Source organism: Propithecus coquereli, unplaced genomic scaffold (genome assembly GCF_000956105.1).
Source record: "Propithecus coquereli isolate 6110/MARCELLA unplaced genomic scaffold, Pcoq_1.0 Scaffold108, whole genome shotgun sequence".
Lineage (NCBI taxonomy): Eukaryota > Metazoa > Chordata > Mammalia > Primates > Indriidae > Propithecus > Propithecus coquereli.
This window is the reverse complement of record NW_012134747.1, coordinates 6,179,457-6,199,072: the sequence shown is the minus strand read 5'-3', so window position 1 is coordinate 6,199,072 and position 19,616 is coordinate 6,179,457. Positions and strand designations below refer to the sequence as shown.

The window sequence follows — 19,616 nt, the reverse complement described above, 5'->3', positions numbered from 1 at the left end:
AGGCTGGTTTCGAACTCCTGAGCTCAAACAATCCGCCCGCCTCGGCCTCCCGGAGAGCTAGGATTACAGGCGTGAGCCACCACGCCCGGCCTGGAGTTTGATTTTTTTAAACTTGGTAGTAATGGTGTAACACTAGCCTAGTAGTTACGCATTTCTTCACAGAATTAAATTAGAAAGGCAGTAGCCTGAGATAGACGCTTACTTTCATAAACTTCCTCAAAAGCTTATGCCAAGATACATTGGAATAAGATTGATATCTTTCTACTTATTTAAAACTTTTCGTATCTCATTGATTTACGGTTATGATCTTTGTTAGTTTTGCAGACTAGCAGCTCCTATTCTTTTTTTTGAGCACTCAATTTCATTCTAAAGATAAAGATACGAATGTGCGTTTCCCTAAAACGTGTACTTGTTCTCAAGCAGAAATACTGATTTACAAATTAAATGCAATGTCACTGAATTTCTCCTTTCTATCGCTGCCAATCCACAAATCCCTTCCTCAGGTACAAGCGATGCTTCCCCACTATCTGCCTCTTCATCTATGTGGTCAACCCATAGGGTAACATTGGCTTAAATATTAGCATGGCCACTAGTATAAAAATGTTCTCTCGCTGCACAGAGAATTCATGATGACTGAAGAAAAGAACACTCATTAACGGGTTGACTTCAAAACGTGTGCCCTTTGGAAAATTGCCGGAAGGCCCAAATCCTGAATTAAAATGCTGATTACAATATGCAAGACATTAAACAGTCAAGAAATAAAAGAGCTTAATCCAGGGATGGCTGACTTTATAGGACTTGGGGGCTATAAACTCTAGCACCCTGCTGCTTGGGGGCCGGTTCACTCCCAGTGGCAATTCTGTTAGACAAGTAATGGCTAAGGTATGTTGTCAAAATCAGACTGCCTCTGACAACAGCAACGATTCTCAAAGAGCCATTGCTCAGAAAATCACTCCCATTCAGTGTCATAATGAAATTTGCTTTCTCCTACTAAATAGATAATGTAATGGAAAACCAACATTTGACCACAGTTTATAAAAATGTTTTCAGTGAAAAAGAAACTTAGTGACGTTTTGAGATACATGAAAGTAGCTCTGAAATTGCTTTGTGACCACATGTGACAATCCAACCTCAATTCATGAGTTTATAACATGTCTTTGTGTTCCTCAGAGTTGGGCCAAGAAAAATAGCAGATAACTGAATTAAAAAGTGGGGTTAAAAAGCAGAAGAGAGTTCAATAAAATTCAACTCACCTAAATCTCATAACTTGGCCTTATCTAAAAGATCTTTCTCTAAGACTAGACTGACTGAGCCAATTTAAAAAAATTTTAATTGTCCATATTATAACTAAAATGTTTGTCTTCTGCTATTTCCTTGGTTACTACTTCCAGACTTGTGATTCTAATTTCTGGCCACATATCAGAATGACATTCAGTAGCTACTGTAGTTCTGGGTGACAATTTTTAGCCCATTGCAATCACCCCGTGTTTTATCTCTCAGTGCCCAGTTTCTCCCAAGTCACTCAGAACTGTCTCCTGCAGTTATCCATGTATTACTGACTAGGGATCTGGTCGCTTCCTCACATACAAGGTGGCAAGTACTAAGCTCATTATCTTTTCTGTTAAACTTTTCCTCCACCCTGTCTTCCTCAGTGTCCTGGGATGTACTGCTGGCTTTAGTCCTTTCAAAGAATAATGGTACATTTTTTAAACCAAATGCTGCTTTTAGTTATTACCATGTAGTCTGTCGTGCTCTGTGTTGATTTATCCCTATAAAGATTTCTGCAAAGATTCTATAAAGATTTTCTACCCCTGCCCCAGGTCGTATGTTTTCTAATTACTCGGCTGCTCAGATCTAGACTAAAATGGAGAAGACATGTGGCTCATCAACAAGTTATTTTTTGTTTTTGTTTTTTTTGGTGCCCACTCAGGGTCTAGCACTGTTGGTTTGGTTTTTGTTTATTTGTTGTTGTTGGTTTTTTTTTTTAATCCCCCCACCTCTTCTTATTATAATCTCTATCTTTTTGCACCAGAAAGGAGTTTTTAGAATCGGTATTCTTGAATTCCAAATGGGTGCCATTCATTACCAGAGCCTTTTATAATAAAGAACATTTTTTTCTTATTAGCCATTTTTGTAAGGTGGTTTCCTCCCTACCTTTTCCCCTGACTGTCTTTTGGGTGATGTGAGGAGAGTGTTGGTGTTTGGGGTTTTTCATCTGCATCGCAAGTGTGTGGCCTTTACGATTAGTCATAATGTCAAGAGTGGGGACCAGGGAGAAACCAGCAAGAGAGTCTTCCTGCTTCACACGCAGATGAAGGGAAATTAAGTGACATTTATCTGTTTGCTTTCCTGTGCTCTTGTTTTTGGTCTATGTAGTTATGTTTCCATCTTCTGGTGCCTAATTTATGCTGAGATCATGAAACTTGGTATGATTTCAAAAATACTACCTGAGTGAGCTGTCCCCCGTTTCCCACACTCTGTCTGAACTTGAGAGAGCTTCCTCTGAATGTGAGTTTTCACACAGATATCGCTCATTGGTTCAGGATTAGTTCTTCTAGGGGATGTTCTTCTCCCAGGGGTCTGGGGTTTTTATAATATTTCTGAACCCTTGGGCAGTGAAGAGCAAACAAGCTGAGTGGATCTGCCATCTCCGCCATTCTGCCATGGTGCCTGCACAGCAAAATATTTGCCCAGCAAATATTAATTTATATATGAGATCCCTAGTAGGTGCTACAGTGAGAAAATATTTTGACCTGCGAGTCAGGGGTCCCCAGCCAGATTATCTGTAATTAGTATATGGCGTTGGGCAGGCCTTCTAACCTGAATGTTTTTTGTCTCATCTGTAAAATGAGTTAGAAGAGAAGATTTCTAAGATCCTTTTTGGTTACCAAAAAACAAAAAAAAAAAAGTATGATTCTTCTTATTGGGAGAAAACAGCAGGTTCCCAGACAGGAAGGCAGGAAAGCATGTTTGAGCAATGACAAGCAGAGGAGTTTTGCTGAACTGTAGGCTTTCCAGATGGCCATGTTGCTGGGTTGCTGTTAGGGCTGCATTAGCTCTTGGCTGTCGAGGTCTGGAATACCACTCTGAGAAGTGCTGCTTTACTCTATAGCTCCAGGGGAGCCCTTGAAGCTTTGTGAGTAAGTGAATAATCTCACAGCTGGACTGAGTTCATTTTCCGTTACTTATCATAAGAAACCTAAAATGGGGTAATTTATAAAGAAAAAGGATTTATTAATATTTCTTACAGTTTTGGAGGCTAAGAAGTCCAAGGTCAAGGGGCTGCATCTGGTGAGAGCCTTATTGCTGATGGAGACTTCGCAGAGTCCTGAGGTGGTGTGGGATATCACGTGGCATCTTAGGTCTCTCTTCCTCTTTTTATAAAGCCTCCAGTGCCACTCCTGTGATAACCCATTACTCTATGAAAGGATTGATCCATCCATGAGGACAGACGCCTTAAGGCCCAATCACGTCTTAAAGGCTCTACCTCTCAATATTGCCACCTTGAGGATTAAATTTCAACACGAGTTTTGGAGGGGACAAATATTCAAACCATAGCATGGACTCAGCAGAGGTACCCAGTAGGAGGCTGCCTCTGTGGTGTGCCAGCAGCCTTGCCAATGGGCAAACCCCGAAGGAAGCCCTAAACAGGAATTTGTCATCAAAGTTCAAGAAAGAACTTGGAATTGGAGATAAGAGATTTGAGAATCTTCTGAGATGAGAGTGGAACCGTGAGAACTGATGAGATCTTCCATGGATAATGTAGGGAAGGGAGATATGATGCTTAGAATGAAACCGGAAGGGCAACCAGAGGAGGAGGAGGCAGCGGAAAAGGTATTGTCAATGAGATAGGAGGTCACCCAAGACTCCCAGGGGATGACAGCATTTCCAGAGCCAGGCAACAGTGCAAAATGCTACATAGGTCAAGCCCGAGAAAAGGGTATTGGAGCTGTCCGTGAGGATCTCACCAATCATCTTCAAGAGAGCCACTTCAGTTTAGGGTAGGGGCAGGAACTTAATTACAGGCTGCTGAGAAAAGAGTGGAGACAAAGTAGAGTGTGTGGTTGTGGAAGGAAGAAGAAACCAGAACAGTAACTTGAAAGGGTGGGAGGAGGGCGGACAGAAATATCAAGTGAAGATGCATTATTGTTGGGGTGTGCACACATCTCCTGAGGGCAGGGGAGGGAAACATTGGAGAATGAAAGGCTAAAGCAGCTGGACCTGAATAATGGTGGGAGCAGAGCAGGCTCCAGAAGGAGGGGGAGGTCCCAAGGGGGCTAATCTTAGAAAGGAGAGGGAATGCAGGAAAGGTCATAGAGTTGGAGACAGAGAGGTGAGGATGTGAGTACGTCATGTCTGTTGGCTTTTATTTTTGTAGTAGCGTCTGTGGTTGGGTTATTTGATATGAAAGTAAACGTGGAGACTTGGGAGCCTGCAGAGAGTGCAGGAGGTAGCCTGGAGTAGCATCTGTGGGTTTGGCACCTGAGACCTCCACAACCTTTGTTCATTCTTTAAGGCAAAAGCAGGACAGGGCACCATAACTCAGTAGCCATATTTGCTCACTGCATGAGTGGAAGCTCCGGTTCCAGCTGCGTAGCTCTTACCAGGGCTTCTTTCAAAGAGCATATCGTATCTCTGTGTGTGTCCCTGTTTTCTCTTAGTCGAGTTGAATTATTTTCAAAGAAAATGATAGGATGATTCTCAAGAGCCAACTGACTAGAGTTATTTCTCAAGTCTCAACTTGACTGGTTACAGACCTAAACCTGTCCTTTTCTACTTGTAATTAAGTTTTTCTTATGAGTTATGTGTAGTAATTTCAAACATCTTAATTATCAGTGCAATAATTGGGAGGTTTTCGTGTTTTATGGTTCAGATCAGTGCCAGTTTCATTGCTTTTAGCTAAGTAACACGTTCTCTTAAAAGAGAAAATGTTCATTGTGTATGTAGCTTGTTAACTGTTAAATATCCAGGATATTTAACAGTTATTTAGCAAGGCTAAATAACAAGGCTAACTTCAATGACAGACCTCAGCACAGGCAAAATTGGTATTCAGAACTGGCCGTAGGCAATATCCTCACCATGGATCCTCTTCCCATTTCTGTCCCTAAAACATCTGAGTTTGATAGGGACAGTATTAGGAATCTTTTGACTGCAAGTGATAGAGAAACCCTACTCAAAATAGTTTAGGTTTAAAATTTTTTTAAAAGAAAAAGAATGTATTGATCTGTGTGACTGAGGACACACAGTTGTAGAGTGGCTTCAAGCAAGGCTGACTCCAGAGGCTTAGACAGTGTTGTCAGGCTTCTCTCTCCAGCTCTTCAGGCTGTTTCCGCCCACGTCTTGGCTTCGTCATCACTGGAAGGCTCAAATCTGCATCTTTAGAACTTGGGATCACAATGAAAGAGAGACCCTCTTCCATCCAGTTTCCATATACCAAACCCAGGGAAGCCGCCGGCATGTGCCCACCCCTGAGTCCCTCATGGTGGCCTGAGAGATGGACTCTGGCCAGCCTCAGTCACACAGTCCCCTGGGCTGGGGGGCTGCTGAGCCATTTCAACTGGTGTCTTACCAGGATCACATGGAGAAGGTGTTTCCCCCAAAGGGAAACCTGAAGAAGAGGGAAGGAATGCTAAGTTAGCAAAAGCCACTGAAGTCCATCATAAACTCTGTAGCACAAAACCTAAATAGTAAAACAAAGATAGAGCTCTACAGTCTGCGGTTATATGTGGAAGGCTCACAGAGTTTCTTACTTGTTGTTAATGTTAATGGTGGTCTTCCTAGATGGACACCTTAACGAAAGCAGGGAAGCTGCCCCCGGAGCTTGCCTTGGGGGGTGTGGGGGTGAGCAGTGAAGAGCCATATAAAGTGATTACAGGAGGAACACACATCATTTCCAGGACACGTTTAAAGTCATCTGCTGCTCAAGGATCTATACATCCATTTGAATTGGTGCCAATAAAATGGGTTTGGTTCACCAATCATCTGATATCAGACTAGAAAGTAAATCATGAGAAAGGGTTTGCGCAGGTAGGAAGTGCACTGCAGACATCTGAGAAGTTAGTACACATAAAAAGGGTGATGGGGAGAGAGAAGGAGGGAGGGAGAGGGGGAGGAGGGGAAAGGAAGAGAGAGATGGGGGGAGAAGATGCGTGAACACAGGTGTTGATGGATGTTCCCTGACACCGAGAATGTTGCTTTCCTTTGGCTGCTGCCTTCGTCCACAGAGTGGGTTTCCTGCCATGCCAGTGCTGCCTCACCCACCATGCGCAGACTTGGGTGGCTCCTGTGCCCCCCTGTTACTACAGCAGTCTCAAAAGCCTGTTTAAAATACCATTTTCCCATCTTCTCACCCACAACCCCTACAGGCTATGTCTTGATGAACACTTCTGTGATAGCACAGACAATAAGAATGCTTAAATTAGACAGTTGTCCGATGGAAGTGATGTTTTGCCACTGTTTTTAAACTAAAGTGACACGAGAGTGATTAAACCCCTCCCCTCCCTGATTTATAGCCTGTCTGCTCAGCACATCAAAAATCCCCTTCATCTTCAAGATCTTTATGTAAAGTGTGGTTGAAAACAGATCCAGCAAAGCCAACACAGAGAAGCTTTATTTTAAAAAGCCTTCACTTACTAATTATCTTAAATAGTTGAGGAAAACCTGGTAATCTCACCTAATATGACTGTATCAGAATTGCAGTGTAGCTCAGAAAAAATATAAATCATGATTTTTTTCTTTATGATTTAACAACAAAAATCTTTTTAGTCTCCAAGAGGCAATTACATGCCACAACAAAGTCACAGTTAATAAAGCCATCAGTCCTCACTTCTCAAAATATGTAGAAAACTCAGTGAAAGGTCTTGGTGTAGAATTTCAGATAGTAATATTCCCATTCTCCTTGTGCTCAATATTCAGTATTTCGTCAATGTTCATATGGTAAAGATGGTTCTCCTTTGAAGTCTTCCTCTGGACAGGCAATTAGGTTTAAGGTGTATTTCTTTTGGTCTTCCTGGCAATACTGCGAGGTGGGCATGATTAGCGTTATAACTTTATAGGTGAGAAAACAGAGGCTCAGGGGGGTTAAGGGTCTTGCTAAAGTCACACAGCAAGGAAGGGGTGGACCTGGGGCTCTTCCTCAGGTCCTGTGCTCATTTCAACCCTCCAGAGCTGTGCCCTTGGTCTAGGAAGGTCACTCCCCTGGTGCCATTCCTTGATTTGTTCTCTTTCCCTGTTATTCTCTCACTGCTGCCCTCAAGCAGACCACTGGGCTCCTCCACGCCCTCCACTCCCCTCCCTTGCCCTGGTCCAGGGTGTGAGGAGGGTTCTCTCCCCATCCCGCGTGGCAGGACAGGCTGCCACGTGGCTCGTTGCTGTTCTGGCCCAGGCAATATGTGTTGAGGGCTTGTGTCAAAAGATTCAGGGAGCTATACAAACAAGGAACTAAGATCGCCAACGTGCTTTCAATCCTGGCTTTGTTGTATGTTTAAGAAATGTTTGGGTAAATTTGCTTTTATATTAAGGAAAAGCTAAAACCCTAGAGTCTGATGCTCAGAAACTGGACTTGCTTTGGAGGAAAAGGGAGGAGGGAGCATGGGAGTAGAAATTTAACTCTCAGATCTCTTCAGATTATGGGATGGATTTATATTTTGATTAACTTTTTCTTAAATCTGCCCATCGCCCCATCTGTCCCACCCCAGCCCCCGTAGCATTTACTCTCGAGGGCTTGAGCCCTCGGTGCTGATGTTTTGTGCTCCATCACTTCAATCAGCTTGCCTGGGCCCAGTGGCAGGGACCCTGGAACCCGAAGGTGACAAAGATGACCTCCTGCTGTTGAGTGAGATCTTCAACGCGTCCTCGCTGGAAGAGGGCGAGTTCAGCAAAGAGTGGGCCGCCGTGTTCGGAGACAGCCAGCTGAAGGAGCCAGCACCGACCCTGGCCCTGGGAGAGCCGGACCCCAAGCCCCAGACAGGCTCAGGCTTCCTTCCTTCGCAGCTTTTAGACCAAAACATGAAAGACTTACAGGCCTCTCTACAAGGTATGTACTGCGGGGATTGAAATGGGGTTTTTAGTTTGTTCGTTTTTTTCTTTTTGTTTTAATCCAAAAGCGTATTTCTTCCTTCTTTGTCTTTTTAGTGTTTTCTGTTGTTTTGTCTTATAATCCAATGACCTCAAAATCTGTTGCTCTTGATTGTGTATGAATTATGTCGCAGGGTTTAAAAGATACTCCTTTTTATGATTTTCTTTCTATGTTACCATTTCCTATTAATAAAAGGTTAAAGGGGTGGTTTTCCATTGTATTGTCTTGCTTTGATTTTAGGTTTTTTTGTGGCATATTTGAGGACCAAATTTCCCTCATGGTCATGACCCTGTTGTCTTGGCCACCCCTGCCTTGTCACCACCCTGAGTTCGCCACATTCCCATAAATACACTCTGTTCCTGGGTCCTGGCCAACAATACCCTCTTCACTCTTTTGTCACACTGTTATTTTGCACTCGCTCTTGGTCCCTTTCTGTCCTGACCTACCCTACCCTAAGGATCCCCCCAGCTCAGCTCTTCCTGTTCTGCCCAAAACACAGCAGCCGAGCAGTACATCCCCAGCCACAGCAAAAACAGAGTTTCCACACTGATCACAAGGGGTCTGCATCATCAGTAAGTGTTCAGAGCACCCCGAGTCTAGCCGGCCGGCCACATGCTGTCTGAGCATTGCTGGCATGGGAAGCACATTGGTTGACAATGCAAAAATGAAAACTCAGGTTGAAATTTAAAATTTTAAGTTTGAGCTTCTAAACACGCAGACCTCGGGAAAGAAACTATTTCCTAGTATTTCAACACTTTTTTCTCCTTTCATGTGACTTTAATTGTAAGATGAGAATCGCTATTAAGAAATTCTCATACTGTTTCAGTTTTTCTCCACATTTAGGCTATCTCCTTAATAAACAACATGTTTACGTAGCACTTAAAGCTGAGAACAAACGGCAGAGCTAGAATGATTAAGTAATTATGGGCTATTAAAACCTCAGGTCTTTGGAGATGAGATCATGAACAAAGGAGTTGGTGGGCAAGACACAAAAAGTCTTCCCCTCTTTTTTATGAAATACATGCCTCCTTTTATCTCCCTTTGTGGGTCCTGTTTTGTAGCCACCTCGTTTATTTGCAGTAATGGGGTTAAAGATAGCAGGGAGAAATGAAATCCAAAAATGCCTCTCCACCCTCGGTTTCACCCCTGGTTTCACCATCTCCTTCACGGAGCTCGGATGAGCAGCTCTGCCAACTGACTCAGTTTCACCGCCCACCTGTGGTGGAGGTGCTAGCGTGCTGTGAGAGTCAGAAGGCAGAGCCCCGGATCCTCAACCCGTAGCTTAGGGCTGCTGAAGACTCTCCAGCCATGTTGCAGAACGAACCCCACTCAGACCCCCAGCCTTGGAAACACAAGAGTGACAGTGTTCCCACGTGGCCGGGTGGCTGAGTGTCGGCCGCCGTGAGAGCCCACACAGGCCGACAGCCAGCCAGGGGGTCAGAGCTCCACGCCCTCTTCCTGAGCAGGCAAAGCAAGGAGAGCTGAGCTCAGGGCCCACAGCCGGGGCGCCGGAACCACGCCTGAGAGCACTGACGAAGGCAGCGGCCTCGGGGAATTGCACTTCAGCCTTGCCCCAAGTGCGAGGGAAAGGCACCAAATCACACGGTCTGAGGAGGGGCGTTCTGACAGTGAGAGAGAAGCGCAAGCTCATACCGTGGAAAGAGAAAGAGGTACTACAGAGGGAGGCCGTGTATTACTCAGGCAAACAAAGTCTCATTTGAGGTTGCCATCCTACTAGCACTGTGGCAAGTCATTCATTCAACAAATATTTATGGCGTCCCTCTGTGTGCCAGGTGCTGGGAATCTGTCTGAGGACAGAACAGACAAGGCTCTCTGCAGTCCTGGAACTCACACTTTGATGGGGAGGAGACAGACAATGAAAAATAAGCATAATAAATACGTGAAATGTTAGGGAGAAAGGAAACAGTAGAGCTGGGGATAGGGACTGTTGGGGGCTGGCAGGGGAAGTCAGGCTGCAGAACCGAATTGGGTTCTGACTGGGAAGGTGAGATCTGAGCAAAGACTCGCAGGAGATGAGAAGTAGCCATGCGGGTACCTGGGGTGGAGGGACAACCTGCACCAGTGCCCCCGAGCGAGGACACGCCTGGTGTGGTCGAGGGTCTGCGGGAAGGACACTGAGCTTGGAGCTGACTGAGCAAGGCAGACAGGCTCTCAGAGGTCGCCAAGGCGAGGCTGCGTGGGGCCTCACAGCTGTCGGGAGGATGTAGGCCTTTTTTCAGCCCAAGTGAGACTTGGAACCATCACAGCATCTTGAGCCAAGGAGTGACATGATCAGATTAACTATTTAAAAGGATCATTCTGGCTGCTAAAAGTTTCATTTCCTCTGCTGGGGTTCTGTCAAGATCAGTGTTAAAGGAGTTATCTTGCCATTCAGCTCCTACCACTTCTACACTCCTACGAATTCCTAGCAGGTGCAGCCCCCAACTCAGGGAACCTTCGAAACATGTGGTACAATGAAGGACGGGCGCTCTGCCTCTCTCAGGAAACTGAGGAGCAGAGCAGCTAAGCAATGTGCCCAACATCACACCCCTGGTAGGGGGCTGAGCGGATTTTGAACCCAGGCAGCCTGACTCAGCAATCCCTGCCTTTCACCATCACCTCCTGTGGCCTCTCGGTTCGATGTCTTTGGTAGCAAAAGCGATTGATTCCCCAGCAGAGCCCTGCAGGCCTCTCTTCGGCAGCTGCTGGAGGAGCAGGACTTGTAGTGACCAGTGTGGCTGGGCATCCTGATCACACACAGGGACGTGGACACCCAGGGCATCATAGAGGAGGAATGTGGGTGCAGGAGTCAGAGTCCCTGTCCTCACAAAGATTGAATGATATTCCCAAATAGAGAATGTGAATTCAGATTGTCCTAGGAAATCGTAATCATGTGCCCCAACCGTCCACACATTCGCTCTGGTGCATTCATGCTGAGCCTCCCTGGGAGGGGCTGAGGATGGAGCCCCCTCTGCATCCCCTCTGCCTCTTCCTCCTCATCTCCCCAAATTCTCCTCTGCCTTCCTCCTCTCTCATTCTGCCCACAGCCCTCTGGGGAATGGAGAGGAGGGGATGTCAGAAGAGAAGAGTTGCATCCTCCTTCCCTCCTACTGGAAGTTCTAGGAGGCCAAAACAAAGGACTACACGGAGGATCAAGTTGTGCTGAAAATTTAAAGAAGTTAATTTTAGCTGGGATGCCTAAGGGTTTCTGCAGTTACCAGCACAATAGGGGCTGGGGTTTCCTGTGTCAGGCCATGATGAGAAAAGTGCGCCGTGGGAGGGCTCTTGGTGTGAGCAGGAGAGCCGGCCAGAGAGGCCGCCTGAGCGGGAGACAGGCGAGGCCAGGGCCGCACAGTCAATATTCTCCTCGGTTCTCCACCAGTATCCAAAATTTAACTTAGAAGTAGACATTGCTACTGGAAAGATTACCAGCTGCTCAAAATGAATGTACCAGGACATTTTTTAATTTGGGATTCTGCAAAGTTAGGAGTCTTGTTCCAGATTCTCGAAAACATACAGCCTTCTGTTCCCTTCAGGAAATCCTTTTGTCTTACCCGGTTCTAACATGCCGCTGCCATCTGGGTGGGTTTCCATTTAAGGCCAATGTAACGACGGGCTTTGGGTTATCTCAGAATCACATTTCCTCGACCAGAGCTCACTTCTTGCCATTCCTGGCCTAGCCTGGCTCCAGGTCACTGGCATTCCCAGTACCGGGTACTCATGGAACCATGCAAAGGAAAAGACCGTGGGGCACATTTAGTTTGCACGCAGAACAGGCACTCTCAGTGCAAGGCCACGGGACTGTTAGTTCCATCGAAGAAGCAGCACTTTCTGTGCCTGCTGAGGAGCATTTGCAAAGCAGGTCCTGGAGATTTTCAGGATTTAGTGTATAGGAGGAACTGTGATCTACACCACCCTCATTTTACAGGTGATGGAATCAAGGAACCCCAGAAAGGCCTTGTGACTTGCTGAGTTGTTGCAGTTTATCCACCATTTGAGTAAGGTCTAAACTCCTCAGCTTAGTTTTCAAGGTCCTTTAGGACCTGAGCTGGTCTCCGAACTTCCTACATCATTGCTTAGCATGTCTTAATGACGTTGTTCTGCTGGGGAACGTCAGTGCGCCTGGCTCTCCCCACCCTGGGGCCTCGGCACGTGCTCCCTAGAGCATGCCCCTCGCCTACACACCCATGAGGCTAACTTCTCATCCTGTAGCGTCAATATCCTTGCATCCAGGGAGCCTTCCCTGAGTCGCCCACCTCCATGACACCCAGTACTTAATCATTGCTCTTGCCTTATTGTAAAACTGATTTCATTTTCTTGTGTTCTGGGTTGTCATGGGGACAGGACCCATATTTGTGTTGCTCACCATCGTGTTTCCAGAACGTAGCTCAGTGCCTAGAATACAGTAGATGTTCAAAAAGTACTTGATGGATAGACGGACGGATGGATGGGTGGGTGGGTGGATGGCAGGCAAGAAGGGAGGGAGAGAACAACTGACAAATGACACCAAATTAAAAGAAAACAATCCAAAAATGTGATCCCCTGAGGATGATGCCCACAGGGGTTAGTCCTGACGTCTGCCGAGCTGTACGGAAACCCAGATTCAGCTTAGATTCATTGAAGGCCTGCTGTCTAGCCTCTCCACTACCGGGTTTCACCTGTAGGATCCCATTTTACCCCTTACGACCACCGAGCGAGGCAGGAGTGTTTATCCACCCCTTGCAGGTATGGAAACCGGGGCTGAGGGGAATGTGGTTGGCAGGAGAGTGCTTGGCCATGGTGGCTGTGGTGTTCCCACCTTCCCCGTCACGGCCAACTCCACCTCAGAGGTCCCCAGGCTGCAGTCACCAGCTCAGCCCTGGCTCGGCTCTCCCGACTAGTGAATGACATTCACAGCAAAGCGCTACTCTGGTTGGTGTTATTTGGCTTCGCTTGCTGCTTGGGCCAGCCGGTGTTATTTCTGGCTGATTTATATTTTCCTTTATGTAAGTAAAGGGGGTAGGGTTGCTCTAATAAAATTTTATATGTGTTTCCTGCAAATGGGTAGCACATTTGACATATCAAAGGATCCTGAGAACTAGGAGAGTCATTTTGTGCACCAGGCTCTGTGCCCCGGGGTCTCAGTCTTCACCACTCCTCTCCTGACAGAATTCCTCTGAGATGGGCTGACATCTTTCTAGCCACACCTTCATGTGAAAAACGCCTCAGCCAACTAACACCAACTAAAGAACAGTTGATGGCAATTATGGGAATATTAGCAACACTGAGTTCTCTTTAAATAGCATTTTTTCCTGACAGAAGCCAAGACATTTGAAATCTGGCTTGGCATTCCATCCATAATTACCCTCATTGCACCCTTCCCCTAAATAATTTCCAAAGTGATATGAGTGAGGTTAAAATTGCGGCTGAGCTTAGAATTTGCTTTTAAAAAAATAGTGTCACAGCCATGCTATTTTACCCCTTCGTGCACACGTAGTCGAGTTGTTAGACTGATACTTAATAACTGTTCTGAGGAAGGAGTGTCACATGGCACACTGGCTGTTGTTTCTGCTTCACACCATGGAGAAAGAAATGACGGTACCCTGGGTGTGTGTGAAAATGCTGAGATATATCCTGTCCCCACCATCTTAGCTCCCAAAGAGGTGATATCTTCAGGCTCATCCTACCTCTTGTATGCTGCTGCAGAGAAGCCCCCCAGATCTATGGATTCTAGATGTTGCTTGTATGATTCATGAGTGTTTAGGTGAAAACTCATGGTTACAAATGAATTCAATTAGGTGTTTATAGTTTTCTCTATAAAGGAATCTGCCATTATCATCCTTTAAATCGTGCTTGAAAATATGATTTGTATTTCTGGTATATTTTAAATATGAGTTGCTATACGGACATTTATTTATAACTTTTCATGTACATGCACATTGCATAATGGGAGGTGAGCTCCATTTTAACATGTAGATTGATTCCTACCTCCTTTTAGGAATGTGGTCTGTTTCATACTTTGAATCTGCCTCCTTTCCAGTGTTCTCTGCAACCGTTTTTGAAAATGAATGTTGTGCATATTTTTGAAATGGGAGGAACTATCTTGTTGCATTCCCACTGTATCAAATAACATATCTGGATCAGGGAGAGGCTGGTCTCTATACTTCTCTTCACCTGGCTCTTCTCTGAGTCAGTTCAGGTTCTCTCTGGAAGGGCAGGCCTCCACGAACTCAGCACAACAGGATTGAAGAGAGTAAAGCTGCAGGATTTGGACTCAGCTACTTGGGGAGGTGGGGTCCTCACATGGGCCCCTCTGTTTCCTAGGAGGGCCTCTCTCCTTGTCCTGGCACCGGCCTGAAAGATCTCCTAGGATTCCAATCAGAATGGTGACCCGGGAGACCATATAAGGCAGTGCTTCCCAAACTTTCACTTGCATAACAATCACTGAGTGTTTGTTAAAACAATTTCTGGGCTCCACCCCCAGGGATTTTGATTCACTAGGTCAGCATTGGCCTGTGAACTTGCATTTTTAACCAACGCATAGGTGATGCATATGTTGCTGGCAAGGGCGCAATACTGAGAACCACTGCTCTTAGAGACTGAGGCCAGGCCACAGGCGTTGGTGGAAAGGTGGCACGGGCTCTAACCAGCACAGGTGGGTCTTGAGGACACTTGGTGTCAGGGCAGGATTTCAGGGAATGGGGTGACAGTTACCCAGTTAGTTTCGATCCTTTGCAGCTTTTCCTATGATTGGCGTTATTTGGCACACATGGAAACCACAACTTTAACTTTCCACATTCACCACTGTTTTATGTGATTTGGGTCTAGAAGGAAAATGGTCATGGGCCAATTTTCTAAGAACCAGGGAGGTTATATTATTCCTGGATTACACCAAATACTGGTCACTTTTAAAAATTGCTTTATTGAAGTATATTTTCTATACCATAAAATTCCCCCATTGTAAGAAAAGGGTTCAAGGATTTCTTGCAACTTTATATTGCACAACCAACACCACAGTGCAGTGTTAGAACATTTCCATCATCCCAGATAGCTCCCGCAAAATCTGGTGGTTTTGATTGTTTATGAATTATGTTACCTATATGTTCAAATACCTTTCCAATGAATAACAATGCCTTTTAGAGCCATTTACAGTTTGTCATTGTTTTAGACCCAAGTAAATAGGTCACAGGCCACCTGTTTCATTATTCAGTGGCTAGTCTCCATAAGTAAGTCTGTATGCCACTTGCCTACAATAAAGTAAGTCAACCAGTGAGTATTATATAGTATCTACCGTGTTCCAGGTACTGCTTTGCCATCTCTTAAAACAATCCTTCATGAGTGTGCATCTCACAGTTTAAAAGAGTACTTTAATAGTTTGTTAATTCAATAGCCATATATTTGCATACCCATTGTGTACCAGGCAGTGCACTAAAGGATATAAAAATGAATGATACATGGTCCCCGGCATCAAGGACCTCATGATTCTGGGAGATGAGACAAAAATGCAAACTAATAAATACGGTATGACTCTATAATTAAGTCCACTGGAAAGTACAAATCTTAAGAGTGGCAAGGTGAACAAATGTTAAATCCTGTAATTTGGGGGCATATACTGAGTGGCATTCTTGCTTTGGAAATTGGTTTCACTGCATCTGAACTCTGTCATCCAAACATGATCTTTCTTGAGGGGCTTATCAGATACAAAATCTTTTCTTTAGGCATAACTGTCCCAACAGTGATGCGTCATCTGATGGTCTGTATTTTACAGTGAGAATCAACCATAGACTTAATCAGCAACATCCACCTGTGCTGCATTATGTATTTTGGAGCAGATTGATGAAAAAATTTCTTGTCTCATTGAGAAGACAGGACTTACACATAAAGAATTAAAGCAGAAGTGCAGTGAAGCAAATGGTGAAGTTCTAAATTAAATACGAGGCATGCTAAAACGTCCAACTGACAGTAAATGGTGTGGTGAACTGGCCTGGCTTCCCTTATGACGGGTGCGGAATGCCTCTTAATCATCCAGGCGAAGGCAGGGCATGAGGGCGTTACAGAGTACTGGGTGGTTATACGAACCAAATGCCATGGTAAGAGGATGGCATAAAGTTAAAGAGGACTTTCTTTCCCCCTCATATATTTGGACTAGACTGTCATTTGTTTATCTGTATTAATTAACTCTCCCAATTTAAATTAGTAGTGTAGAAAATAAATGGACTGGATCATATTGGAAGTTGAGAAGACATGCAGTTTACTAGTTCTGTTGCTTCATTTAATGATACTTGTTTTTTTAGCTTTCCCCATTTGTGACAGAAAAACAAGGCACCTGATTTCCTCGGCACATTATTGATAATCTTTGGAATGATCATGAAATGATGATGCTTGAGAAGAAAAATGGGCATCAAGCTAAAAAGCAAAAATGATTTTACCTTAGCCATTTGTGGTTTGCTTTGCAAAATCCAATCTTTTCCTTCGTTTTTCATATTTTTGAATTGGGCGTGATTATGCATATCTCCTGTCCCCTCAAACGTATTCCAGAATGAGGCAAGGGTCTTGTCATACCTTCCTCTTTCCTTTGGAGGCCACCATGGTTGAGAACCACGTGTGTGCCTAGCAACTGGTGGGTCAGCGTGACTACTCTTCACTAGCTCTAATGTGCTCTGGTTTTAAATATTAGGCTGGTCAGAGAGCAATGTCAATCCTCCTTCTACTCCGTGGCCAGCAACAAAGACAAGCAGTCCCAATGGCAACAGCCCTGCGGCGAAAGGTAATATGGTGTCTTATCCCCGTGAAATGACAATTGCCTTTCTTTCCAGTGGCCTAACCTATTTTCTGTCTCTCTCTGCTAATTTCTATTTGAGCATCTAGGGCTCAAAGGAGGGCTATGAGCTAGAGAGCTTTGCACACTCCTAGAAATTACATTCTGACTTTTTTTCTGGCTTAATGTCCTACTTCATAATTCCCTTTATCAAATTGTACCTAATGTGGATGAATCAAATATCTGTCACCATGTGATTGGGTGGTCCCCAAGACTAAGTAGAAATATCAAGGAAGGAAAGACCACTGAGGTTTGCTATCTTTTGCAGAAAATACCCTTGCTACCACCAAATAGGGCATTGAATTCGTGCTCCTCAGAAAGGGTCAGATTTCTTAGTTGTCAAAAGAGGTCTTTTCAAGCTCGGGCCCCTGAGAAAACTGAAGAGCTCGACTGAAGAGCTCATCTGTATTTGCAGTTCTCTCTCTATTCCTTTGGTCATCACCCACTCTCCCTTTGTTGACCACAGGAAGTTAAAGGGTGTGTCTATTCCATTATCATCAAAAAGTGTTTTCATGACATTCTTTTAAGTGTTGTGCAAATAAGTTGCACCTGGTTTTGCCTCCAACAGTGGCAGCCTGGGGAACGTGAGGGGTTACCTGAAGTACAATCTCTCAGCTCCTCAGGGCATAGCCATGATCACCCTGAGGACCTTGTAAGACGTTTGTGGAGGTTAAGAGGAAGGGGAAGTGAGCATGTAGCATATTTTCACTGGAGATATCTTTAAAATATCTTGATATTCTCTATGAACACTATAGAAAGATTAATCCACCTGCATCAGTCTTGCCCCATACAGTTTCCTTGTGTGACCTCTTACACGACAAAAGAAAGACAAGTGACTCCCTTCTTTTAAGCAGTCTCCTCCCCCCATCCCTCAACTAAGCTATATTGAGCTTTCTCAAGTCTGAGATAATCATATCAAGATAAACCCAGTGTTTTGGGGCTAACTGCACATGGAATTCAATTACTGTTACGTAGTAATAACTTGCATATTACAAACTAGTCTTGCTATCAGTACTTTTCTCTCTATAATAGATACCTCGATTATCTCATTATAAAGTTATACATCTACAAAAGACTTGGGAAAAAAAGAGGAGAGGAAAATCAGAAGTATTAAGCGATCACTACACTATCTTAGCATTTCAGTGCCATTTTAATGAAAGGATGAAAGACCCTGTTTTATATTGATAGAATGCCATTGCTTCTATCCCATCACTAACCACTTTTAGCGACTTGTCCTCCCGGTATTTTTTGAGACTCTTTTCAGCCAGATGGCAAGCACATTCCTAGCTGCCCTCAACTAAAAGGATAACCTGTCAGAGAGACATTTTCTCATGCTTCTGACACTCCCACCTGCCGGAGAAGGAAAAAGCACAGGTCATCCAAGCCAATGAACTTAGATTCTCATGTGGAATGATTTATATAAGAAAAGAGCTCCCACCTTCTTTAAAAACCACTTGCATGAGGCACTCTTTTGAAAATGTTCTCCTCATCTGGAAAATAATTTGGTTCTATAATGGTGGTATTCAGGAAGCCGGGGCAGGTGTTTTGGTGGAAGGGCAATAGGAGGGAGTGTTCCAGTGCAGCTGAGGAGAGAGGGGATTGTGAGCACCCTGGGAGAAGAGAGGACACGTTAGGGGCCTCCTCCCTTTGACAGGAGAGAGTTGGAGAAAGCAGGGACCCTGGGAATGGAGGAGAAGCCAGGCCTGGGCTCCCATCCCTTTGGGCCTCTTGCTTCCAAGAGTGTAAAGAGTGGCCGTAATCATTCTGCTAACCCAGCAGATTTGAAAAGATTCCTCCTGCAGACAATGGAAAGCCCCTTGCTTCCTCAGCCATTCAGTCTGATTTCTGAAATAACTGTGCTATTTCCTGGTTGTGGTGAAGTGGCAGGGCCTGAGGTTTTGAGTGACTCCGTGGGCTGTGGCCATCCGCCGGGTTGGGGTGCAGGCAGGGGTTGGTTAGCTTACAAGCTCGTCCTTCACTGAGTCAGGCCACGGTTCAGAAATGTTAACCAACCACCAGCCAACCAGCGGGGGCGGGGGAATGTGGAATTCCCTGACGATTGTTAGAGACAGAGTGTAACGAGATTTGTCTGATGGAACATCCTCCCTTTTCAAGATGACCCTGGACCTGCCCACATCCAGCGTGGCAGCAGTGGGCATTTGGAAGGTGAGTTTGCTGATGTTTTCTCTTTTCTCCCCAGACCCTGCTAAGGCTGCCTCGGACCTGACTGCCTGGTTCAGCCTCTTCGCTGACCTTGACCCATTATCAAATCCTGATGCTGTTGGGAAGACTGATAAAGAACATGAGTTGCTCAATGCATGAGTCTGTAGCCTTTGGAGGGAGCCCACTAGCCACTCCCCAACAGCTCACCTGGGGGCCAACAGAAGTATAAAGTGATCAGTATGCTGTTTTAATATTTACGTGCCATTTTAATAAAATGAAGGGGTCAAAGGCCCTGTTTATATTGGTATAATTATTTATTCTTATTTGGTAAAAAGGGTTTTAGTGTATCTCTATGTGGATCTACACAACACAGGAGTGTCTAGAAGCTGTCTCCAGCCGTGTCTGCTGCCCACATCCCATCATGGCTGCCGCGGTGTCCCTGAGGCTACTGTGAGATCCAAGTTCAAGTCATGAACCCACTTTGTATCAGGTTTAAATGGCGTGTCCTGCAGCCTCAGAGGCAGCAGAAGGCTAGCAAACTTAAATGTCACCTGTTCCCCCTGCCTCTGTTTAGAGGAG

The 19,616-nt window shown here is 45.0% G+C and overlaps 1 protein-coding gene across 1 annotated transcript in view; it reads left to right on the top strand.

Moving 5' to 3' along the window:
- Nucleotides 1-19,196, top strand: part of ICA1 (islet cell autoantigen 1, 69kDa) — a 139,054-nt gene extending 119,858 nt beyond the window's left edge. The window contains exons 12-14 of the mRNA XM_012647479.1: nucleotides 7,769-8,035; nucleotides 16,734-16,823; nucleotides 19,075-19,196. Coding sequence (XP_012502933.1) covers nucleotides 7,769-8,035; nucleotides 16,734-16,823; nucleotides 19,075-19,196 — 479 coding nt within the window. The remainder of the gene's footprint in view (nucleotides 1-7,768; nucleotides 8,036-16,733; nucleotides 16,824-19,074) is intronic.
- The last annotated feature ends 420 nt before the right edge of the window (nucleotides 19,197-19,616 follow it).